The 21767-nt window shown below is 47.8% G+C and overlaps 6 protein-coding genes across 6 annotated transcripts; 2 read left to right on the plus strand and 4 right to left on the minus strand.

The window, feature by feature from the left end:
- Positions 1 to 132: 132 nt before the first annotated feature.
- Positions 133 to 3694, minus strand: ALT_7303 (uncharacterized protein; the record flags this gene model as incomplete). Its single annotated transcript, XM_033560582.2, has 5 exons — positions 133 to 285; positions 1922 to 1952; positions 2008 to 2170; positions 2607 to 3488; positions 3562 to 3694. The coding sequence occupies 5 exons, from the start codon at positions 3692 to 3694 to the stop codon at positions 133 to 135; spliced, it is 1362 nt and encodes a 453-aa protein (XP_033416473.2).
- Positions 3695 to 4733: 1039 nt separating this feature from the next.
- Positions 4734 to 5311, plus strand: ALT_7304 (lactoylglutathione lyase; the record flags this gene model as incomplete). The annotated part of the gene is made up of 2 exons (XM_033560581.1): positions 4734 to 4961; positions 5027 to 5311. The coding sequence occupies 2 exons, from the start codon at positions 4734 to 4736 to the stop codon at positions 5309 to 5311; spliced, it is 513 nt and encodes a 170-aa protein (XP_033416472.1).
- A 283-nt stretch (positions 5312 to 5594) lies between these two features.
- Positions 5595 to 6668, minus strand: ALT_7305 (uncharacterized protein; the record flags this gene model as incomplete). Its single annotated transcript, XM_033560580.1, has 1 exon — positions 5595 to 6668. One exon carries the CDS (start codon positions 6666 to 6668, stop codon positions 5595 to 5597), a length of 1074 nt encoding a protein of 357 aa, XP_033416471.1.
- Positions 6669 to 7918: 1250 nt separating this feature from the next.
- On the plus strand, positions 7919 to 9565 carry ALT_7306 (fungal specific transcription factor domain-containing protein; the record flags this gene model as incomplete). The annotated part of the gene is made up of 4 exons (XM_033560579.1): positions 7919 to 7943; positions 7998 to 8293; positions 8360 to 8797; positions 8888 to 9565. The coding sequence occupies 4 exons, from the start codon at positions 7919 to 7921 to the stop codon at positions 9563 to 9565; spliced, it is 1437 nt and encodes a 478-aa protein (XP_033416470.1).
- Positions 9566 to 11021: 1456 nt separating this feature from the next.
- ALT_7307 (putative MFS maltose transporter) lies at positions 11022 to 16253 on the minus strand (the record flags this gene model as incomplete). The annotated part of the gene is made up of 11 exons (XM_033560577.2): positions 11022 to 11697; positions 11753 to 11908; positions 11970 to 12182; positions 12235 to 12337; positions 12412 to 12465; positions 12546 to 12625; positions 12707 to 13579; positions 14485 to 15061; positions 15113 to 15450; positions 15507 to 15985; positions 16035 to 16253. The coding sequence occupies 11 exons, from the start codon at positions 16251 to 16253 to the stop codon at positions 11022 to 11024; spliced, it is 3768 nt and encodes a 1255-aa protein (XP_033416468.2).
- A 2143-nt stretch (positions 16254 to 18396) lies between these two features.
- ALT_7308 (FAD-binding oxidoreductase) lies at positions 18397 to 20128 on the minus strand (the record flags this gene model as incomplete). Its single annotated transcript, XM_033560576.2, has 5 exons — positions 18397 to 18649; positions 18701 to 19077; positions 19128 to 19525; positions 19574 to 19790; positions 19850 to 20128. The coding sequence occupies 5 exons, from the start codon at positions 20126 to 20128 to the stop codon at positions 18397 to 18399; spliced, it is 1524 nt and encodes a 507-aa protein (XP_033416467.2).
- Between the last annotated feature and the right edge of the window lie 1639 nt (positions 20129 to 21767).

Below are 21767 nucleotides of genomic sequence, written 5' to 3' on the forward strand. Positions count from 1 at the left end.
GGTCGGTCGTGGTCGCTCTCCGTCAAAAAACCGGTCCGAGACAGCGGCGTAAGAGAGCCTATCAGTCCTTCTTTCCTTAGCGTCTCTTCCCTCGTCCCAGCGGCTTTTCAACTCGCTTTAGTGGAATTAAACCTATCCTCTGATATGATGCCGGACTAGCCGCTCATGGCTGGCGGCGGCGGCTCGCAAATCGATCCGCGGCCCTAGATTCCGTCCGCTGCCGAACATACTTCCCTCTTTTTGGCCTGGCGACGCGTGATCCGCAAAGCTCCGCACACCGATGCCCTGAAACGATAAGTTTCAGAGAAGTTTAAGCGAAAGATTCGAGGTACGAATCACCAATCACGGGCCACATTGGGCGCGAAAGTAAAAAGCGTTGACTGACGCCAAGGACTCAAAACGGCTACCACCACTGGCCAGGACGCCGAACTCGGAAGTATGTGTTGCTTTACAACACGGCTCTCGAAAGTACCGACTGTGGATTGCTGGAGGGGACACACTCCTGGAAAATCTGGATTATTCGGGAGCGTTGTGCATGCGGGTCCAAATAAGAGACCGCAAGACACTACCGGGTCTTACAAGGGCAACAGTTGTTCTTCAGTTGCCTGAAACTGGGCTGACTATATGTATATAGCGAGGGACGGCTGGTCTCAAGCTTGGATAATCATCCCTAGGGGCTGGCTATGGTTCATATAGGCCATCTCTGGCTTTTTGCATGATTCGCAGTATGGTCAGCCGTACGGTCTTCTTCTACTACGATGTGGTCCATATTGATTACTCTATAATGGACCATATGTGCCAACCAAGGTGACGTTGGCCACACGCGATGAGGATATCATGCAGCATCTCAGATAAACAACTATTTATATAGCAAGTTATATAAGGGAGAGCTTAATATTATAACATCATCACTGCAGGCAACAGGGGCTAGGGTTACAGTCTGCAGTAATACTATTAGAGAGGCAAGAGCTGGATGCAGAATCTGACCCTTTAAGTTTATAATTATTATTGCATTGAAGTCAAGGCTAAGATACTAGAAAGTAGACAGTATCAGCCATCAAATAAGGAAGTACTTATCTCGACCTAACGAACGCAAAAGCGACCCTATATTTATTCCCTCTTGTATGTTGCATTTCCTTAGTCCAATCTGTATCCAGCATTGACAATTACATATTCTATTTCAATAAAAGCCACCGAAGGTACATATTTCCCTGCATCCATGAAATGGCACATTTGTAGCATGTTTTTCTGCAGGATATGCTTTTGAATTTCTACATAAAGTACACATAAACAAGGGATCTGGGAAGAGCACTGGTTACCACAGAGTCATGGCACCATGGGTTTGCAGAATCATTACATTGAACAATTTCCAAAAATGTATATCACTTAAACTATACCTTTTCTTTAGGGTTTGTAGCACATGGATAACTCATGTACAATACTATAACTAAGTATGTTTGTCTTAAGATAATGCTATGGTCCGTGAGTAGTTGCATGCTTGTTATTACCTAACATATATTATCCCACACATCGTTGACAGAACTTGCGATGTTAGAACCCAGCTTTACTACTTCAGGTTCGATGGTAGGTTCCAGCATCAGGTCCTTGAGACGTATCAACCGCGCCGATCTGGTTGAAATGATTTAGACGCAACCTATTGTAGGGTCCTACAAGGTCCGGACGAATTATGGCATGGCCTGCCCATTGAACCTTCCAGTATTTCACACGAACTTTGTTATAATGCCGTCGGGAAGCCTGTACGGAAACATGTTACGACGGCGTGTACTCCATGTAGAGATGGCAAAATACTCATAAGTACTTTGCTTAAATGCAGCGTAATCATACTACTCCATACTGGCGCTAGCAGTAACATACCTCACCTGTGGCCTCGCCACATACTCAACAATAACAAACGGCTTACCATCAAGTGGAGAATAGCCTTCTGGTATTCCCTGCCTGGCAATCAAACAAGTCCATGCTACGACAGCTGGTACCCCGAGAACGTACTGAATCCTGTCATAGCTGGCGGGAGCTGCTGCAACAACGTGGTGCAGGTTGGATCCGCAGCTGATGAGCGTTACATCGGCGTCCCGATCCTCGTTGATAACCTTTGCTCCGTGCAGGTTTTTCAACCGACTGGTATTTGGCACATCCCAAACTGGTTCGCGTGCTAAGGATATCATGTTAGGCTGGTATTTGCGCCTATCCGTAGAACAATGCTCCGAGCCTCCACTGCGCCTTAAGGTCGCATGAGTGTTAGATTAGACATGGCCGGAAAGAGTGGGCCGAGTTGCACTGGTTACTGTGTTGGTATGGCCCCACCCTCAGTTTCATACTTGTTAGCAAAGGTCGTTTTGACTCAAACCGTAAGGTGGGACGCGTACTGAATAATCAAGGTAGCAATATGGGTCGCGGGAAGGTGACTGAGGTCTCCCCTCAGGGCACCAGGTGCAACACACTTTGCACCTCTCAGTGCAAACAGAATCTACGTCGAGACAACAATCAATCGCCACTAGCGCTTTGGATAACCCTATATACTTTTTTATCATTCAGGTCTTGTAATTGAGGTGAATCTATCGAGCCACTAGTCTTTCGAGTATATCAACGAAAAGCCGGGATCAGTTTGGCAGTAACCATCCGATCAAAAACAATCGTATAGCCCTCTACAGTGTCAATGGTTTTCGTAAACCCAATAGACCTAGCTTTCTCCAACGAATACTCCCTATTGAAGTCAAAGTCGACGAGCATAAAGTGCGTATGGCCCCAGTTCTGGTTCTCCACAGTGTCGCTCTTCAACCCATGGACCTCAGCAAGCCGCTTCCACTGATCCATGTGCGCATTGACAAAGTCCTCCATACTTGTCTGAGAGCCGTTCTGCGGCTCACAGCCAACTAGGCCGAAATACGCACAGAGACCCGGCCAAACCTGAGCCCAGCTCACAGTCTGCCCATCAGCAGCGTTGAAAGATGACCCATTAACGCACTTCTCCCGATGCAGGGCAACATAGATCTCCAGCTGCGACAAAATATCCTGGAATGTGTCGGAGTGCGTCGAGTAATATCCTTGCCGCGTCCCCGGGAATGGAACAGAAGCCCCGACGCCATGAACCTCTCGATAAAGGGTCAGATAGAATGCTATGCCGTGCGCCATATTCATGGCATTGGAACTGGGAGCAAATCCGACAATTCCGTCAGGCCGAATTTCAGAGAATGTCCACTTTGACCCCTTGGATAGCTCCATTAAGAGGTCATATTGATCGTAGTAGAAGATTTTGCTTCTCCATGGTTCTGGGATTCTGGGTAGGTCTTCATGTAGCGGAGGCTGGACCCGAATCTTGTCTTGGAATTCTAATCCATAACCTTTGCCACCAGTTTGAAGAATAACTACCTCAAGGTTCGGTGCCACGGCGCTGGTGGCCTGGATTGCTGTACGGAGCAGGTCCGTGTTGATCTTCCTCAGTGATGTGTAATCGGAGGCTTGGATATAGGCTGTCCGAAGAAACCTAGATTAGTCACTGTCGATCTAAGTATACTTAAAAGAGTGGAGGCTGCCTTGGCTCACCGCAGAAGAAAACAATATCAACCAACATGATGTCTTCCACCTTTGTCTTCAGCTGTTCTATGACTGTCTCGACTGATCCTGTAAGGTCGATGCCAGAAACGATATTGAGGCGACTATCATTGGGTAACAGCATGGTTTTCTTTTCAATATGGCGATTGCACAAGCCAGTAACGCGATGGAATGTCGACGGCGAAGGATATGAGAGGCACTGCTTCATCAAGGACCATCCTGAAATACCAGAAGCCCCGAAAATGAGAGCGTGCTTCCCTTTACCAGTCATGATTTCGAGCAAATGACCTGATGCAATCTTCTCAAGCTACTTTTCCTCAGACCAGCAGTCTGTCTATAAATACCTCGTAGTTCCATGATCATGGATTCGTAAGCGACTCGGGTTTCATTTCCCGGAGTCTTTCCGTCAGTTAACTAGTTAACTAACGGATTGATAAGTGAGTGGATCAGCATCATAGTGTCTAGACGCTATTAAACCATCTAGGATGACCTTTGGGGCTTTACATTTGGCTCGCTGATGGTTATAACGCCCAGAGAATCGGGATTTAATCTCTTCATGCCGATGAATGAAATTACATACCCATTTCTCTCCAACTGTCCGGATAGTGCTCCTCTAGATTTTGAAAGAAGGATGTTTGCCATTTTTTCATATATGAGATGGTCGGGGAGCTACTCCATGTTAATCATTGATATAATTCCCTGAAGAAGCGGTTCCTCTTCGTGTTAAGTCATTTTAAGACTATTTGCGCGTAAGTCACCAGTACGCCCCGTTAGACGCCGCTGGAGGGTAGTATAAGGCAGATTGTAGGCACGCGCAGCTTCACGAATATTAAGGATTCCTTCTTTTTCAAAGCTCATGCTGTAGATAGAGTCCTTCCGTCCTGCTCAACTAAATTCTTTGATTTTGTACGCACCTTTAGTGGCATAGTGGCAGGCTGAATACATGTCGGCTTTATGATCCTCTTGCTTACCGATCAGCAACATTCCTGCGGATTTCGGATCACAACCTTTCCGACTGACAAATCTGAACAATAGGGCCTATTTATTAACAAGCGGGAGTCCGACGTCTAGTTGATCTAGAAATTCACGTTTGATTTGTAAAGCAGCTTCCTACATCTGCTCATTGAACAAGATTATTAAGTCGCTCTCAACACTTGAACACCATGGCATCGGAAAACCCAACCAGCGGATTTAGACTGACGCATGTCGGCCTTCGTGTTACGGATATCAACAGATCCGTTGCGTTCTACACGGATGCTTTTGGCATGAAGGAATTAGGCCGCATGGCATTGGACACGACCACGGTTGTTTTCCTCGGTTATCCTGATGCAGCGAACCCACAAAGGCCGCTCTTCGCTAGGGAAGGTGTACTAGAACTAGTATGCCCAAAGGTAATCATAGTTCATCAAAGATTCTCGTCCGCTTCCGGCAAGACTGTGGCTGACCTTGCCTTCAGAAGTCCCAGAAAGGCATGACCGACTCAAGTGACTATCCGGATTTCCGATTTGTCAAGATGGCAATCGGTGTCCCGGACATGACCAAGGCCATGGAGTATATCAGAGGACACAACGTTAATATACTCAAAGAAGTTGGCATGACTCAGGGTTCAGAGGTTGTGGCCGCCTTTTTGGGTTGCGATATGCCTGACAAGGGGTTTGACAGGCCTTTGTGGGAAGCCGCCGTGGCTGTCCCTTTTGTGGAAGACCCAGATGGATACCTCATTGAAATAATCCCATATTGAGCTATATTCTGGGTTATTCGCAGCAGTGTCATATAACAGCGTTCTGCACCAAATATAGGGACTCCTTGTCTGATGAAACGAAATGAGTGTATACCTTGATGTGACATGTGAACGTCATCATGTCTATGGCAACGGTGCTTGAATATTACTAGACTTTTCATATTTCACAGTGTATTGTTTTGTCCTCGCCAGTTACCTATTAATCCACAGTCTATTCTACTCACAGCTGCTCTGATACTAAGCAATAATAATTCCTAAGCATGGCCTTGCCTAAGGGCGCATTTCACTGAGTTACTGCGGAACTCTGCTCTTCCTGCTCCATAGAACGAAAGACTTCAGCGACGCGATGGAAAGACTCCTTCGGTACCCATGGAGGCATATCGTTAGATCTTGAGTCCTTCTTAGGAAAGGTCTTTACCAGCGCGAAAGACATCATGTCCAGGTCGCTCGCCCCTTGTCCTGCCGGCATGCAAGGGAATGAAAACAGGAAAATGAAGGCCGCATCAACCCCTGCTTTGTTGAGAAGCTCAAGCTGCGTCCCGACGTAATCGGCCTGTTCCTTCTCGCTCCGAGTCGGGACAATATCGTTCTCGAAGATGCCAGTGCCGTCTGGATTCGTGCCTTTCAAGAGTGCGAACCCGCCATCTCCGCGCTCTGCTGCTCCCTCGTACGCGCAGCATCCGACTTCTAAAACAGCGAGAGGCTTTCCAATCCTGTACCGGTTGAGACACGAGACATACTTCTCCGCAGTCTCCCCTCTGCGATAATAGTCTACGCCGACGATGTCAAAAATATCCCAGTCCACGACTTCCCAGGAGCCAGCTGAATATGTGACCTTTCCTCCGAACTGGGAACGAATCACCTCAACGAAAGACCGCAATGCCATGTTCAACTCAACAGACTTGTCACGCAGAGTCTGGGGAATATCCTCGATCATGTGGCCGCTAGGAAACTGCCGGCCGAGGAACATTACACGGTCGTTGAAAGAGTCTCCCGGGAAAACACCTTTGCTGAAAATGGTGTATTCGCAGCCGGCGATAAAGACCAAATCAATGCCTTCGTTGCGTAATCTTTCTGCAGTTTTTGCTGCCTCTTCGAAGTATGCGCGGGTCTCCGCGATGGTTGCATTCATCTTCCATGGATTGAAAAACACCGTTAGTCCCATCGATTGCGCTGACCGTGCGGCAATCTCCAGCCGAGTCAGCTCCTCTCCTTCAATCCGGACGGCATTGGCATGCAACTCGTCCCCGATTGTTTTCATGTCGTATTTGACTAGTGCAGGATCGAATGGCTCGACGGAGAATCCAGCGCCATTGAAATTGAGGCCGACATCGTAGACAACACCGCGATACTTCATGGTGGGGTATTTGGTGGGAAGGACTGATAAGCGCAAATGTCTGCGGGCTCACAGAATATGCAAGGATAACAACCGCGTCCAAACGAGCATGAGGCAAGAAACAAGAGGCACGTAATAGTCAAGTATATAAGGCCCCCGAGGGTGTCTCCACTCTTCGGACTGCGCACTCTTGGCGCCCGAGTGTCCGGCCATGGCTCGAAACTTCATCGAACCTGCAAAATTTGGCCATTGGGCAGCCTCGTTGCGGAGGGCTTCCAAAGTCTGGACTTACACCTTTTGACAGTTCCACCATTCGGCCTGCAATTTGCCCTGCCAAAACCGGCTTGAGAGCGTCTCTAGATACTGCTGTGATGATGTCATTCGGACCTGGAGGCACCGATTACGGATCCGCTGGCCAAGAAGCAGGGGGAGAAGGTAGCCTGGATTCTCAGTGGAACGGGGTAGACGAGCATGAGGTTGTGGTGAAGGAGAGGGTGGCAGTATGCGAACATTTCCTTAATCGCGTCACAGGTGAATTAGATGCTGACATGCTCCACAGTGTGATCGTTGCCGTCAGCGGAAGGTGCGACCCTTCTATCTACCTGCAGCAAAAATTGTTCCCCTGTGAGGTGTAGCCGAGGTCGGTCTACTGACTTTTTAGCTGGCTTAATAGACCAAGTGTAATCGCGTTAATCCGTGCTCACATTGTACCAAGGCGGAGGCGCAGTGTACATTCAGACTGGCTCACAAAGCCAAAGAAAAGCGGCAACGCGTCCTGATATCGAGTGTATAGTGAGTTATCGCCCCAAGTGCATCTATCTAAGTATTAATAGACCATCAGCGAAAGGAGACTGGAGCATATTTCGAACAGAATTGAGGAGCTCCACGGAATCATAGGGCAACTTAGAGATGAGCGCCATAACGGTGATAGTAGCCTTATGGCCCCAACTAGATTACGAGCACCATCGTATTCATCGCTCCAATTTGGCAGTCTTCGGGCATCCACCAAAGCTCCAGTTCCAGCGGAAGGAATTGAGTCCGCATTGTTTGCCCATGTCATTTGCGCAGCAAGAGCTCTTGAAACGGCTGTGATGGATGACCCATACTCCAGGGCGATCGACGACATAATTTCGGCGATAACTACTTTGCGGAGCACAGTCAATGACCAAAAGCAGCATAATAAGGCCCTGGACGGGTCATGTTCTTTTCTTAAGGCGCTGCCTTCTGGTGTTAGTCTTAGGGATTTGCCTATCCCTTCCTTGGATAAAATCATGGCATGCCTCAGGATCACCCAAGGTGCGTCTCTCTTTTCGAGGCTATGTTGCACTCGTTCTGATAATCATCCCCCAGAGAGCTCGACAAGCGAGATTTACTGGCCCTTCGAGTTTGGATCTCTGGGAGACTTCACTCAGAAGGTGATCAGAGCCTGCACACCCGGTCCGATCAGCGATATGGAGCTGATTATAGTCCACTACGTTCTATACGTGCTCTTCACCCAATGCTCGGTTGGTGCCGACGATGAGACACTCAGACAGGACTACGATGTGCAAGCTGCAACGTGCAGAGAGAGCCTCGAGACAATTCTATCAAGTCTTTCCTTTCACATCGATACCGATATTGACTCTATCTGTGCCTTGTACATGGCGGTGCGTTTATCCCTCTTAGTAGCAATGCATTTTCCACGGTATTAATTTGCGATCTCCAACATACAGTCTCTTCATTGCCTGCACCGGGGGAAAGTGTCCACAGCCTGGACGTTTATTTCAAGAGCGTCACTTATGTGCCTGGCCTTGGGGTTGCATAGCAGTCACGCCCTGGTAACGGAACAAGAAAGCGCAGTGCAGCGAAAGATATGTCTTTTCTGGGCTGTGTACGCCTTGGAGAAAGCTGTGGCTTTACGGCTAGGCAGGCCATCGACTATTAGAGACCAGGATATCACCATCCCACGACTCACTTTGGACCGCAAAATGACCTCCCTAGCATATAACCGGCTGCCTGACTGGATTGATATCGCTAGCCTCTACGGCCGCTTGTATGATAGCCTGTATAGCCCGACTGCATTGACACAACCGGGCTCCGTTCGAGTGTCCCGTACCAGCGCACTGGCTTCTGAGCTGGAGCGTATGATAGCCGCAAGAACCGGATATTATGTAAGTATCTAAACAGTTCTCTGTATGCTCCCAACAAAGGTAAGCATACGGAATCAGTCCGTGGACACTCTGACTAACCACCCTTCTCAGAGTCGTCCAGACCTGTGGAGTAACCATGTGCTAGATCTAAATTTCTCACAGTTCATGATACACGCCAACAGAGCTATAGAATTCTCAATTTTGGCGTCCATCTATCGGGGAACCCCAACAGAGAGTCCTTCGGGTATAAAATTATGTACTCAATGCATCACGGCTGCTCGAGTAGCTCTTGAAGAGAGCGAAGCCAGCATTGCTATACTTTTACGTGCAGCAAAATGGCCGACTGGTCTTCACGAATGGGTCAACGAGATTCTCCTCATAGCGCCATTTATTCCACTCACAATCCTGGTTTACAATGTTGTTGATACTGCTGACGCGTCAGACCTGGGACGCTTGAAGGGAGTGATTGAGGGTCTACAGTCTCTGGCACAATCGCCGCACCATGCCAGCTGTAATAGGCAGCTACGTGTTTTCAAGCCACTGTACGATGTTGCAGCTCGTTACGTTGAAGCAAAGACAAGCCGGGAATCAACAGAAATGATTAGCAGTCTATTCACTAATCCCTACACCGATGTCTACTTCGATGATGACACTTGGTTACGGAATGAATTCTCTCCTGTCTCGTCGTTACCGTTATCAAATATGTTGTCACTCGATTTGCTCCAAGCTCCAGCAGTTACATCATATGATGAGACTCCGGAACATAGCCAACGTGACCTCATAAAGTAAGGTCCACTCTCTTTGATCTTGCACACGGGTTCATCCGCTGTTCCCCTCCAAAGCAGCAGGTGCCGATCTTAACGCCGCTCTGCAGTTCCTCGAGTACCAAGAGCTCGCGCAGTTTGAGGCTAAGGACGCATAAAGGATAACTGAGAAGATTTGGGACGCTTTTTGGGAAGCTATAGGGCTACCGTTGTTATCGTTGTGAAGGTATCCGGGTCAGCGACTGGCTTGATATCCCTCTCAAGTCACAGTCTGGCGATATACGGGCCTTATTTCAGGATAGTTAGGTGGTGGACCGCGAAGAGATTAATGATTATAGCTCTTGCAACTCACTTTCATTTAGATGAATACTATGCTATGCTAGAATCCCATGGGCTTACGAGACCGCTTGTAGAACAAGGGACGCGGACTCAAACTTGATCATTAAGCCTGCTGTCAACCTTTGACCATCCTGACTTCCGATGCCATCTTTTCAGTGCTATAAAAATAATAATAATAATCATAATAATAATAATAGTTACAGTTTGCACATGTCAACCAGCTAACCGAATGCTCCTTGTCAAGATTGCTAGAAATTGAGCATCTTGCGTTAGTAAGTAATAGTACATGCCTTGTGATAGTACCTTGGCTTTCGTTTTGTTTATGACTTGGGCATTTTGCTGAAAGTCCTCATCCTCATGGAGGTCTAAGATCGAAAATAGTATCGGGACGGGCAGAAATGAGTACATCGAGGCACTGAACTGATTTACCTTCTCCAAGCTGACAGGGGAAATCAATTTCCATCCGATACCTTCAGGAAATATTAAATTGTACGGAGTCTTTGGAATCACGTATTTCCGCTGCCACTTCTTGGGCCACCGGGAATGCAATCCCGGGCTAAAATCGCGGGGGCTTCATAGTTTCCGAGATAAATTCCTAATGTCTTCCAGACCCGCCTCGGAGTTTTCATCTCTATAGAAAATCGATTCAGAAGCTAAAGTCATCTACGAAGATGGGCTCCTACAAAGTTGGTCTTCTATCCGTTAAAACATGTCTGACAATGAGCATGCTGTGCTTACATTTGTGCTCTCCAACGGTAAGTTAATCCGCACTGGACAGGTTTTCGTGCTAAGTAAGACTACAGGGCACTGTGCGATGTTCTTATACGTGCTCAACCATTTGACTGGGTACGAGGCCTGGACAATAGATGAGCTTGAGGGGTATGGTAGCGCAAAGAAAAATGACTACACCACGCTTGTCCATGGTCATCCGGAAATCAAGTGCCCAGGCGTTGAAGTTACTACTGGGCCCCTTGGTCAAGGGATTACCAATGCGGTTGGTCTTGCTATTGCTTCTAATACCTTGGCAGCGCATACAATCAACCGGGCTACGATATTGTCCAGCTCAAGGATCTATTATATGACTGGAGATGGATGTTTCGAGGTCAGAATGGGCGTGCGCTGCTAGAAGGGCAACTGGGCCATCAGAATAATGACCTGGGAATCCCTTCACTTAGAAGAATGTTGCATATATCAGGATCCATGAAATCCACCACATCCAAGTCTTCGCTAACTGAAGTATAGTCTTGCGTCCAATAGCCACTAGGCGGGTTCAGGTCAATGGATCCAGCAGCCTCTCTTGACGATCGAAAATGATCATACTCAGAACATTCTTGAGCATTTGGTCGAGCCCCATGAGGTGTCGGGCCGGCGTTGCAGTGCAGGTGGCGCTCAGAAGCTCCTTTGATACCCTTTTCGGTTACAGCCTGTCTGCGTTTATGCCACTGCTGCTGAAGTGTACTCAAGAATGTGCTCGTCCGTTTGGCATTTTCGAAGCAGAAACCCATTTCATCCAGAGCCCAGAAGCATGTACCGAGGTAACTAGTATGCTCTTTGTCAGGCTTTCTGGTTTGAGACGGGATGGTAATGAAAATCAGGATTAGTGCTGCAGAAAATGTAAAAGAAACCATCTGCACATTTGCTTTTCTGAACCCGTAGAGCCTTTCGTAAATTATCAAAGCTTTGACAATGGCAACAGCAGACTCAATGCACTTCTTGCGCGCATGGGAAGAACCAGGCCCTTGTGGTGGTTGAGGCTGGATGTAGTGCTTTGATATGTAAGGACGATGGCAGTGGATCATGAACTGGTGGTATTGCATACTTGATCCATGTAAGCTAGGGAAATAAGACAAAGAGTTCAGATCATGCAACTTACTGCAGGATGAGAACGTGCGGTAAGCACTGCTGACATTCTTCGGTTAAGTCAACATCAAGGCCTTCCGGGAGATCCTTCTTCCATTCATACAGTCGTCCAACGGTGGCAGCGGTTAATTCTTGAAGGGCATGCTTCGACACCTCGAAAGATCCATACCTTGACCAGATTATTAGTACGGCGATGCGTGGAAATACCTGGATCTGCGGAAAAGGCTCACAGGACGTCTGTAAGAGGCATCATGAGGTCATATAGAGTCACCCACAAATGACATATTATCTCTAGAGGATTATAGATGCTTGCTATTTCAATTTGCCGGCAGCCGTAAGGCTTCCATTCCGCTGATGATTGAGAGCTGTCCCAGTGGGGCTTTTGAACTGTGACCCCTGCTGTCGGGCTACGAAGAGGGCGGCCCAGGTAATACCCCCAAAACCTAAATCAGTAAGAAACATTACATTACCAGGGAGATATGTGAGCAGACATACTGTTCGTTAAGGTATGCAGCCCAAAATATAGTACGTCGGAGCTTGCATTCCTCAGCCGAAATGATACCACTCTCAACGTAGGGTGTCATATCAAGATGAAGGCCTAGGTCAAAAGCAAGTCGCATAGCCATCCCTTTGTATCATCAGTGTCGCACTTATTTAGTATTGTGGGCTTACTCACCACTATATAGCCATCCTCGAGTATCCCTTGTGCGGGATGCTTCGTGGTTGCTAAGAATAACCAGCGTTTGTATAGTCGACAGCGAAGGTTTTTTCGAATTCCCACTCTATCAAAGTTCTGGCTCTTTCACTAAAAAGCTCTGATAATGATCGGGGGAGGGTAACAAGTTCGGGGTGATATTTGGGCACATAAGCTGCGCCCAAGGCACACCTGTAATGGTTGATTAGTACGATGCTCTCTCATTATGTTGGAGAATTTTACATTGCATCAACTAGGGCCCGCGAGCTATACGAAGAAACTAAACCGTCGTGGTTGTTTTGTTGTCTCGTCTTCCAGAATAGCTCATAGTCGACAAGATACAAGGAGGGGTTCTGCCACGCAAAATAGAGCTCAAGCAAATGATGTTCCAGAATTTCGTCAACGGCAATATTGAGGCCTGCGTTCTCTAAAACCTCTTGTGTATCTTTCTGTGTGTTGTTTGAAGTAGAAGTGTTCAAGCTGACTAGACCATCCAAGAGGGTGAGATTAGATGTTGAACCGAAGTATCGTAACTGCCCATCTTGAGTCAATTGGAGTCGGCCCAGGCGCCACGAGAGTTGATTTGTAAACTCGTCATCAGCATCAGCACCTGGGAGATCATCACTTGTCGCATTACCCTGCTGTACATTGCCTGAATCGCGCCCGGATGCCATCAGATCTGGTGGCATATTGGGGTGAGTTCCTTCAATTGCATTCACAAACAAAGGGTTGCTAGAGTCGTGATCAACCAGCACAGCGCCTTGCTGGCCTTCATCTGGTGTTGGGCGGAGACCAAGGCTTGTCGGAAATGTTGTCGCCGGTTCCCTTGAATGGCTGATATTCCTGCTGGAAGCTGGCACGAAGTCAGGAGAACTGTTGCTGATCACATTGCCTCGAGTTTCGCCGTCCTGCTCAGACGGGCAGACGGAATAGTTATCTTGATCAGTGAAATTCCCCGCCTGATTTACTATGTGGGAGCCCGATCGGATCTCCCTGTGATCGAATCCGAGGGCCTGAAGAATGCTTTTGAGATTCTGCTCGTCTTCCCCACTCATACCGGGAATCTCCAGACCATGCTCCCGGATATATTGGGACAAATCGTCCACTCGTTTTGCGAGCAGGTTTACCGCAATCCGGAGGGGTATTCTGGTAAGAGTCTCAGCAAAGGGAAGAATTTTGAGCCTTTCTGCACATATAATGTCATACGTTCGTTTGTCATTGCGCTGTTGATAAGTGCAATCTTTTCCTTTGCTCTGACAATTTCTGCAGGCCGGTATGTTACCATCGCACTAGCCAGCCAAATAGTCAGTTTTGTTTTGGGAGCATCCACAGTGAGCTGAATGTGCATACTTTGACTTTCATCTTTCGACACAGGGTGCAAGCTGTTGTGACATGCTTGCGTATATGGCTATCGCCTTTATTCCTTCGTGGCATATCTAACAACGGTACTTGCGTCCTGTAATCTTGGAGAAGGAGGATCCTTGACTAGGTGGTTGAGATGAATGAGCCCGAGGTGGCGACTCCCCGGAAATCAACTTCCGAGCCCTTGTCAGCCTACATGCTGAATGAATGAAGCACTTTATCAAGTATAATAGTTTGTCTCTGACTGAAAAATGCTCTATAAAACGGGATCATCATCATAATAATAATAATCTACTTAGTTAAGTATTAGGGAGGGAGGAGTATGTTATTTAATAGCGACTTTGTATGTAAAAGTATATAGATATAGGTGCTCCTGTGCGTATAGTTTAGAAGAAAGCGGATATTATTATTGCTTTGTTGATACAACTAGCATGTAGTTCGCTGCCTACACACGCGCCCTACAAATGGTGCAGCACCTCTTAGATCAGATATACAAAAAGTAAGCCTGGTACTGTAGCAGGCATTAGCGATAAAGGTAGAGGTTGCAGTACATTCGGACGTGATGCTCTCCCTTTAACTCATCTGGGAAATAAACCACCTGTAAGTATCTAGTAAGAAACTCATCCCTACCACCCATTCCTGCACAAGCAGTGCCACTCAGGCTTCTCCGAACAGCAATTTCCATCTACTCATCGTCGTTGAGATCGACGACCGTCTGCTTCCATTTGCGAGCCGGAACACGTCGCTTGAACAAAATGTCGATCTCACGGAAGGACCTGTCCTTCATTTCGGGAATCCAGATCCAGGCCATCAAGGTGCAGATAAAGGCGGTGCCAGCCCAGACATAGCCGCTCTTGCCGCCCAGGTGCCACTTATCATCGTTGAGCATGTAGCTGGAAAGGAAGATGCAAGGAATATTGACAATGTAGTAGGCACCTCGTCCAATACCGGTTGTCAGTGGCCTGAGACGAACGGAAGATGTCTCGCCGATGATGACCCATGAGGCAGGGGCGGGTCCCAAGCAGAACAGGACGGAGACGATCAAGCCAAGTGATGCTTGCGCATTGCTAGCCGCCTTACTAGCGCCAACTGAAGCCGCAATACCGAGTGCGATTAAGAATGCACAGTTGATGAATTGACCATAGACATAGATGGTGCGTCGGCCGAGGTATGTGGTGAGGATCCAAGAGAGCATGACGAAGATCATCTGGAGGGCCGAAGTGATGAGACCAAGTGCAAATGCGGTGTCGTCTGCCATGCCGGCCTCTGCGCTGGTGTTAGTCTGCTATGGGGGTTACAGGAAATGGTTGGACTCACGTTTGAAAAAGTAAACTGCTTGGTTAGCAATCAGATTGCCCGTCAGATTCTGAGATGCATACACACCGCACACAATCAATGTGCGGTAGCAATCGGTACCTCTCCACAGTTCAATGAGACTGGGCTTCTTCTGGGTCTTTTCAAGCTCGATCGTGCGACGCATCATTGCGACTGCGTCAGCGGGATTATCATTTGCACTCGCGCGTCCAAGGCGTTTGACAGCCTTCTCTGCCTCAGCCAGACGGCCCTTTCGTACGAGCCACCAGGGTGATTCAGGCGCAAGGAAGAGTAGGATAGCGAGAGGAGTAGGAAACATCCACTGGAGTGCAATGGGCATTCTGGTATGACTGTTAGTACAAGTGCTGCTCGATGGCGTTTATGGGAGCGGACGAACCTGTACGCTGAGGAGTTATCCTTGGATTGGTAGTGGTAAGTGATACCGCCGACAATGATCGACCCGATAGCCCAGAACATCTGCAACATCTGCGTCGCTGGAGCTCTCAATCTCATTGGCACAATTTCGGCACAGTAGGCGGGTGCATTGGCGATAAAAATGCCCCACGGGATACCTTCCAGGATCTGGGCCGCGAAAAACATCCCCTGGCTGTTGCCGAAATAGAAGATGAAGATGAAGGCGTTCAGGAACATGAGACCGCCAATGGTTGCCCATCGATATCCAATCCAACTGGTAATGGGACCTGCGATGAATACACCGATGAAGGCACCGACTGGTCCGCTGCACTGGAATGCTGACTGCCATGGAGCTGAAATAATCCAATCCTTTTTAACATCGCTCCATACTCCAAAATCATGGGCGAATCGACGTGTGGCTATGAACTGTCCCATCAAGAAAACGCAGTATGACTCCATGATCTATCGCAGCGTTAGAAAAATGATCAGCCAATCATGGGCAAGAGCTTACAATGGTGCATGACATGACAAATGCCCACCAACTGGCAGCGGGATAGGCCTTGACAGCCTCCAGCACAGTCATCTTATGTTCGATATCCTCAGCATTGATGGCGCCCGCTCTGTCCACGCCGCCCTTCTCGTCGACATCGTAGACAGGTCCACCCTTGGAGGTGGGCTGCTCCTCGAGCTCCAACGCTGAGGTCGGCTTCTCTGTGACGACGTTATCCATGGTGACAAATTGAGAGAAATGTGAGAAAGAAAAAGAGGCAGGCACGACGACTGGGTGTTCAGCTCTTTATCCCTGCGACACCACGCTCGTGATGGTAATCCTGCTAAGCTCAATTGGTGAAGCTTACTCCGGACTTTGACCTCCACAAACCAACATCTCCACCAATTAGGGCCATTTTTCCGGCACCCCAGGTAACAAAGTCTCACTCGTCTCGCCATCGCTTCAATCACCCTTGCTTATTAGCCGTAGCGGACGTCGGGGCATCTTCTTCCCGAGTAGGTCTAGTGCGTGGAATGGTGTGGTTTTACTTATGGTGGCTGGCCTCTTGTGTCGAGCGGGGTAGTCTGATACTAGTACTAGTCGGGAAGAGATGCTCCGGTCCCACACGGAATATTTCCCCCGCAGTGTTAGTTGTGGGGCATTTTCCTGTCGGTTCTCCGCACTCAGTTAGCTCCCCAGTGTACAGGGGAGTCCGACTTCTCTTGGGCGACCTCCTATTAGCCGGAGATGACCACGTGCTGCACAGTCCTGCCTTTGAGGGCGGCACGGCTACAACTGTAATATGCCGGGGTAAAGGGGGGAAAGCCCACCATCACCGCCTTGTGTCTACTCTTCTCCGCTTCTTCTTCATCTGGGGCCCCGGGCTTCTGGAGGCCCTAGTCTCGCTCGTTGTATCCGCCTCTCAGGTCTAAGCCGCGATAGGTATCCCTTATATAGCCTGATGGGATCGCCAGCAGCGCTGCCTCTTCCCCCTGATTCTAACCTTGGCCATAGTCTGCCTTCGTACCTGATGTTGCAGGTGGCCCTAAGGATACGTAGCTATATTGTTGGAGCAAGGAAGTGCTAGTAGGCGCCACCAAGCGTTACTGTCAGCCTTCGGTTAATTAAGCTCAGGGTTCGGTTAATTGAGACTATAGATGCACTACATGTGACGTTGAGAGCTTACTAGCTAGGCTCAGCACTGCTCAGTGCAGGACTCAGCAAGAAGGACACGCCTTGTAAAGCTAGAATAGGGGTAAGATTGCAAGATCCTAGAATGATGAATAAAACAGTAGATCCTATGAGGGTGCTCATCCCCATCTAAGGTTAGCTAATCGACGAAAAACTAAGCATGGAGAGAAGGAAGGGGACTATGTTATATAGCTTGCTGCAACGCTTCTTATATGCGTCTAGTTGCCTGGGTAGAGTTGCATTCGGTCCGAGTTTGCGCGAGTTCAAAACCAGTTAGTACTGAACCATTGCGATTTCAAGTTGGAAATTTTAGAAATCGGGTCCAAATCGGATCCCACCTGAGTTTGGTTGGTGTGGTTTAACCACTAAAACACGCCATTAGGCCTAGACAGGCCTAGCCTAGCCCTTACTAACTAACCATGGTTAGATTCAGTTCGGTTTCGGGTTGGTTAAACCGCCGAATTTTAACCATTTTAATCTTACCATTTCCCCAGGGGCCCCTATCAAGCATGCTCATTAAAAATATCCTTTTTATATGAAATATATAATCATTATCATCATACTAATCTACGTCTAAAATATATTCAATATCTATAGAGTTGAATGGGGGGCGGTTAAGAGTCATTCTTAGACCATAGTAATTGTCAAAGGTTGATGCACATATATATATAAAGCACCACTTCTTTCATACCAACCCCTAATAGAAAAGACTATTCCCTTATATCTCAGCAACCATTACGTATTTTGAATTAATATTTTAGATATTCAAATAGCGTCAATCCAGGATTATGTAATGATATCAAAACTATTAGGGAAATCCTAGAGATCAGGGATTTCTATCTAAAACAATGTGGATTAGTAAACCTAATCTATAAAGACTGCAAACACCATAACCAACAGTTTTAACCGAATCCGAATCAGTTCCACGCTAGGAAACTGAAACAGGTGCGATTCCCTTGGCTAGGCACCGAAATCAAACCGCTGCGGGTTCGGTAAGGGTTGGATTCGATTTTAGTAGTTCGGTTATGCAACTCTAATTGCATTTAATTCTATGACAATACAGCTCTATTTTTGCTACTCATAAACCAATCTATCTTCATCCAAGCGATGCCTTTGCAGGCTATGCTACGTTTTGCGTGCACAAGGCTCCAGGAAACGCCTCTCAGGCAGACTTCCAGGCCGCTTCCCTTCCCTAGACAATAGGGTTGTAGAACCGGAAAGCGTTATGCGGATCATACTTAGCCTTGGCAGCACGCAGCTTCTTCAATCGCCACGGCTCATCTCCATACATCTGTTCCAGAGGCTCATCACCGAAGGCATAGTTGACATAAGTGTGTTGCTGGCGGTGAGGCTGACCATCGGCCCAGAACTGCGTGATCTGCTTTCCAATGGCGATTGCTTCCGCATCAAGGGAGCTGTCGGGGTCATAGGTAACAAGAACATCACTATGAGTGTGAGTCAAACGGGTCTTGGTTTTGCTCCAGGAAGATGCTCACCATAGGATATTGTCATCGCGATGAGGGAAAGCAGTAGATGCTGGATCGACAGCCTTCACGCCCTCAAGTGAATAAGCCTCGAAGACGACGATGGATTGCTTGAACAGCGGCTGTAAAGTGGTGACGTTTCTAAAATAGTCGTAGATCTGACGAGTGGCAGTAATGTTGTGCTCAAGTAAGCCAAAGGGGAACTGCATGTTTGTGTGGCCGTCTTGACACATTGGGCTGTTCATGCCAGTGCCGGTTGCATCAAGCACATCGGGATAGGCATAGTACTGGCCCTTTGAGTATAGAGGATTCAAATCTTGGAACGGCTTCAGGTACGGTGCAGCCTCCTCAGCCGAGCCGACATAGTGGATGAAAAACTCCAGAATAGGCTGTCGATGACCATTAGTGTTGAAGTGGAATGGGATGACGCAACGCTCACCTCTGTCGTACTGAATTCAGAAGCCCAAGTGAAGACACCATAGTTCATCAACTCCTTGGGCTGGCCGCCATTCTGTTGCTGGGAGTTGAGAACTTCGAAGACTGATTCCAGCTGATCCTGGGTGAAGACGAATTCAGTAATGTACCATTCATCGACAGTGCGTTTGTGAATTTCAGCATGGAAACTAGTCACAATGCCAAAGTTATGGCCGGCCCCGCGCATAGCCCACCAGAGATCAGGGTGCGAGGTGTTAGAAACAGTTATGGCTGACCCATCAGCCAGAACGACGTTCATGGAAATCAATCCGTCAATGATCAACCCGTAGAATCCTTGGTAGCGACCATGGCCTCCACCAAGTCCAGGGCCCATGACGCCCACACAAGCGCAACTTCCCGTTCCTATTGACTATTAGGCCGGCACTCGTGAAAAAGGGTGCTCAGCAGTACCGGTAACAAAGCCTTCCGCCCAAAGGGCAGCGATGACTTGCCCATCCCATACACCACCACCAAAGAAAGCCGAGGTCTTATCGTCGGCGATCTTAATGTCTGTGAGTTGGGCCATCGAGATCTCAATACCATTCTTCAGTCTGCCCAGCGTCTCGGTGGAACCATGACCTCTGTTGACAGCAAGAAATGGGATGCCGTGTGAATTCGCATACTTGACCTGCATCGGAAATCGATTAACCAAGTCAATCTTTTACCGCAAAGGAAGTAAAGACATACTATGATGGGAATATCGGACTCCTTAGCAGGCTCAACCACAACAAGGAAATCGGGCTGAGAATACGCCTGCCAGCGCTCCGTTGCATTGAACCATCGTGGATCGGTTTGACAAAAAATAGAAGAATTGGCAGACAATTTTGGACCCAGTTGAGTGATGATCCTTGCAGGTGTCAAACTGAACGAAGCAGTGGACCGCTGCTCAATAACAGAAGAAGAACGAAAAGCTGTTGCAATTGTGGGCACAGTTGCCAATGCCAGCCACCAGAAGAAACGGCGCATCGCGGGCGATGAGAGATGTTCGAATTTCCCAAGTGAAGTTGAGCCTGTAAAAGTAGAACGACGAGATAAATAGATTGAAGTTATACCGTGTTTCCTGCCCTGTCCAACACGGATATAGCAACATCGAATTCAATTTGCTGTGAAAACCACGCCGAAGCCTCATCGGAGTTCCAGGTATCGGATCATAATCGCTGGGTCCATCAGACCATTATCCAAGGCAGCCATCCGACACGAGATCTCGAGAATTACTTCGCAATGGGACTGAACCAGGATGCTAAGCTAGTCTAGGTGGCTTACAATTCGTCGTTGGCTTCAACCCCATTCGGCGCTGGCATAATACCACGCGGGCCCCTGGGGATCCGGGTCTGCCGCGTGGGCGAACCACGTGGGTGGACCTTACAGAAACGAACGAAGTTGGCCAGATTCCTTGCCCAGATGCTATACTTTCTATCTGCATGAACTCATCACCAGTAGCCAATGGTTGGGTGTACCTAAACTTGGAATCAGCCTCACATTTGATTATTCTGCTCACACTAGAACTACGTGGTTTTGAGATGAGTTTTGTATGTAGAAAGTATTTGTATTACCAGTATCTACTGGCCCTAGAGTCTACTACTACTACTACTGCTACTACTACTACTACTACTACTACTACTTGACTAGTACTCATGTCTACTACATGTATTGATTTTGTGTAAGATACAGCTAAAACATCTGACAGTTTCTCAAAGTAGCTGAAGGATTCGAAAGTTGTGGATTTGCATCTATGTAGATATTGTCAGCCAGAGAGATATCAATATCGAGCATCAGCTTCCGATATGTTTTGATAAACGGAGAAATATGCAGACCGATTCATGAATATCGGGCACCTGGGTCCCTCTAGGTACTTCGGAACATCCGATCCCTGTACGGACACAGGTAGACAATGAAACGACTCAACCCGATTGCCAGGTCTCAATGTCCGATTTCCTCTGCAGACGTAGGAAAAGAGAAAAGAAAAAACAAAAAGAGACCAGATCCACCTCCGGACTCGGCTAGAAATTAGCCCGAGCAAAAGGAATTAAGCATGCTTACCCGTTCCACAGACCGAAGGAGTCCGATCCCTGCTCAGAACCCACTTGCTATCCATCCATTAAGGTACTAGTCTAGTAGCCCAACAACTCACCCAGAACACCGACTATGGCCAGAGCCTGTTGCGATTGATGGTAGAGGCTTAGAGCCGGGTGCAGCGCTAGCCGGAATCCTTCTTGAATCGCGTATCTTGACATTGAAGGCTTTAACTTCGCGTTCTACTCTATTTGTTCAACCAAATGAGACCAAGATGGAAGCGAGGCGTTCTCAGTAGTGTTAATTGGTAATTTACGATCAGATGCTATTTTGTCGTTGTTACGGGTACCAGTATCAGCGTGGCTGTTTTGCGGGTCAGAGGGATGGGATACATTCAGGTGCACTAATCTATTTTCCAGGGCCCTAAAAAAGCTTCACGCTTGGCGAAAGGTTGCAGGTTTTTGTAGAATAAACAAGGCTGGATTCTTCCCGAGAGGATAATGTGTAATTCTCTTGCGAAATTCAATGGTCTAAGATAGTACGAATATGCGTCAAAGGTAGCATCAGGAATGCATACTAGAAACAGCTGTTC

The sequence above is a fragment of the Aspergillus lentulus genome (assembly GCF_001445615.1).
Source record: "Aspergillus lentulus DNA, contig: Alt13, strain: IFM 54703, whole genome shotgun sequence".
Taxonomy (NCBI): Eukaryota; Fungi; Ascomycota; class Eurotiomycetes; order Eurotiales; family Aspergillaceae; genus Aspergillus; species Aspergillus lentulus.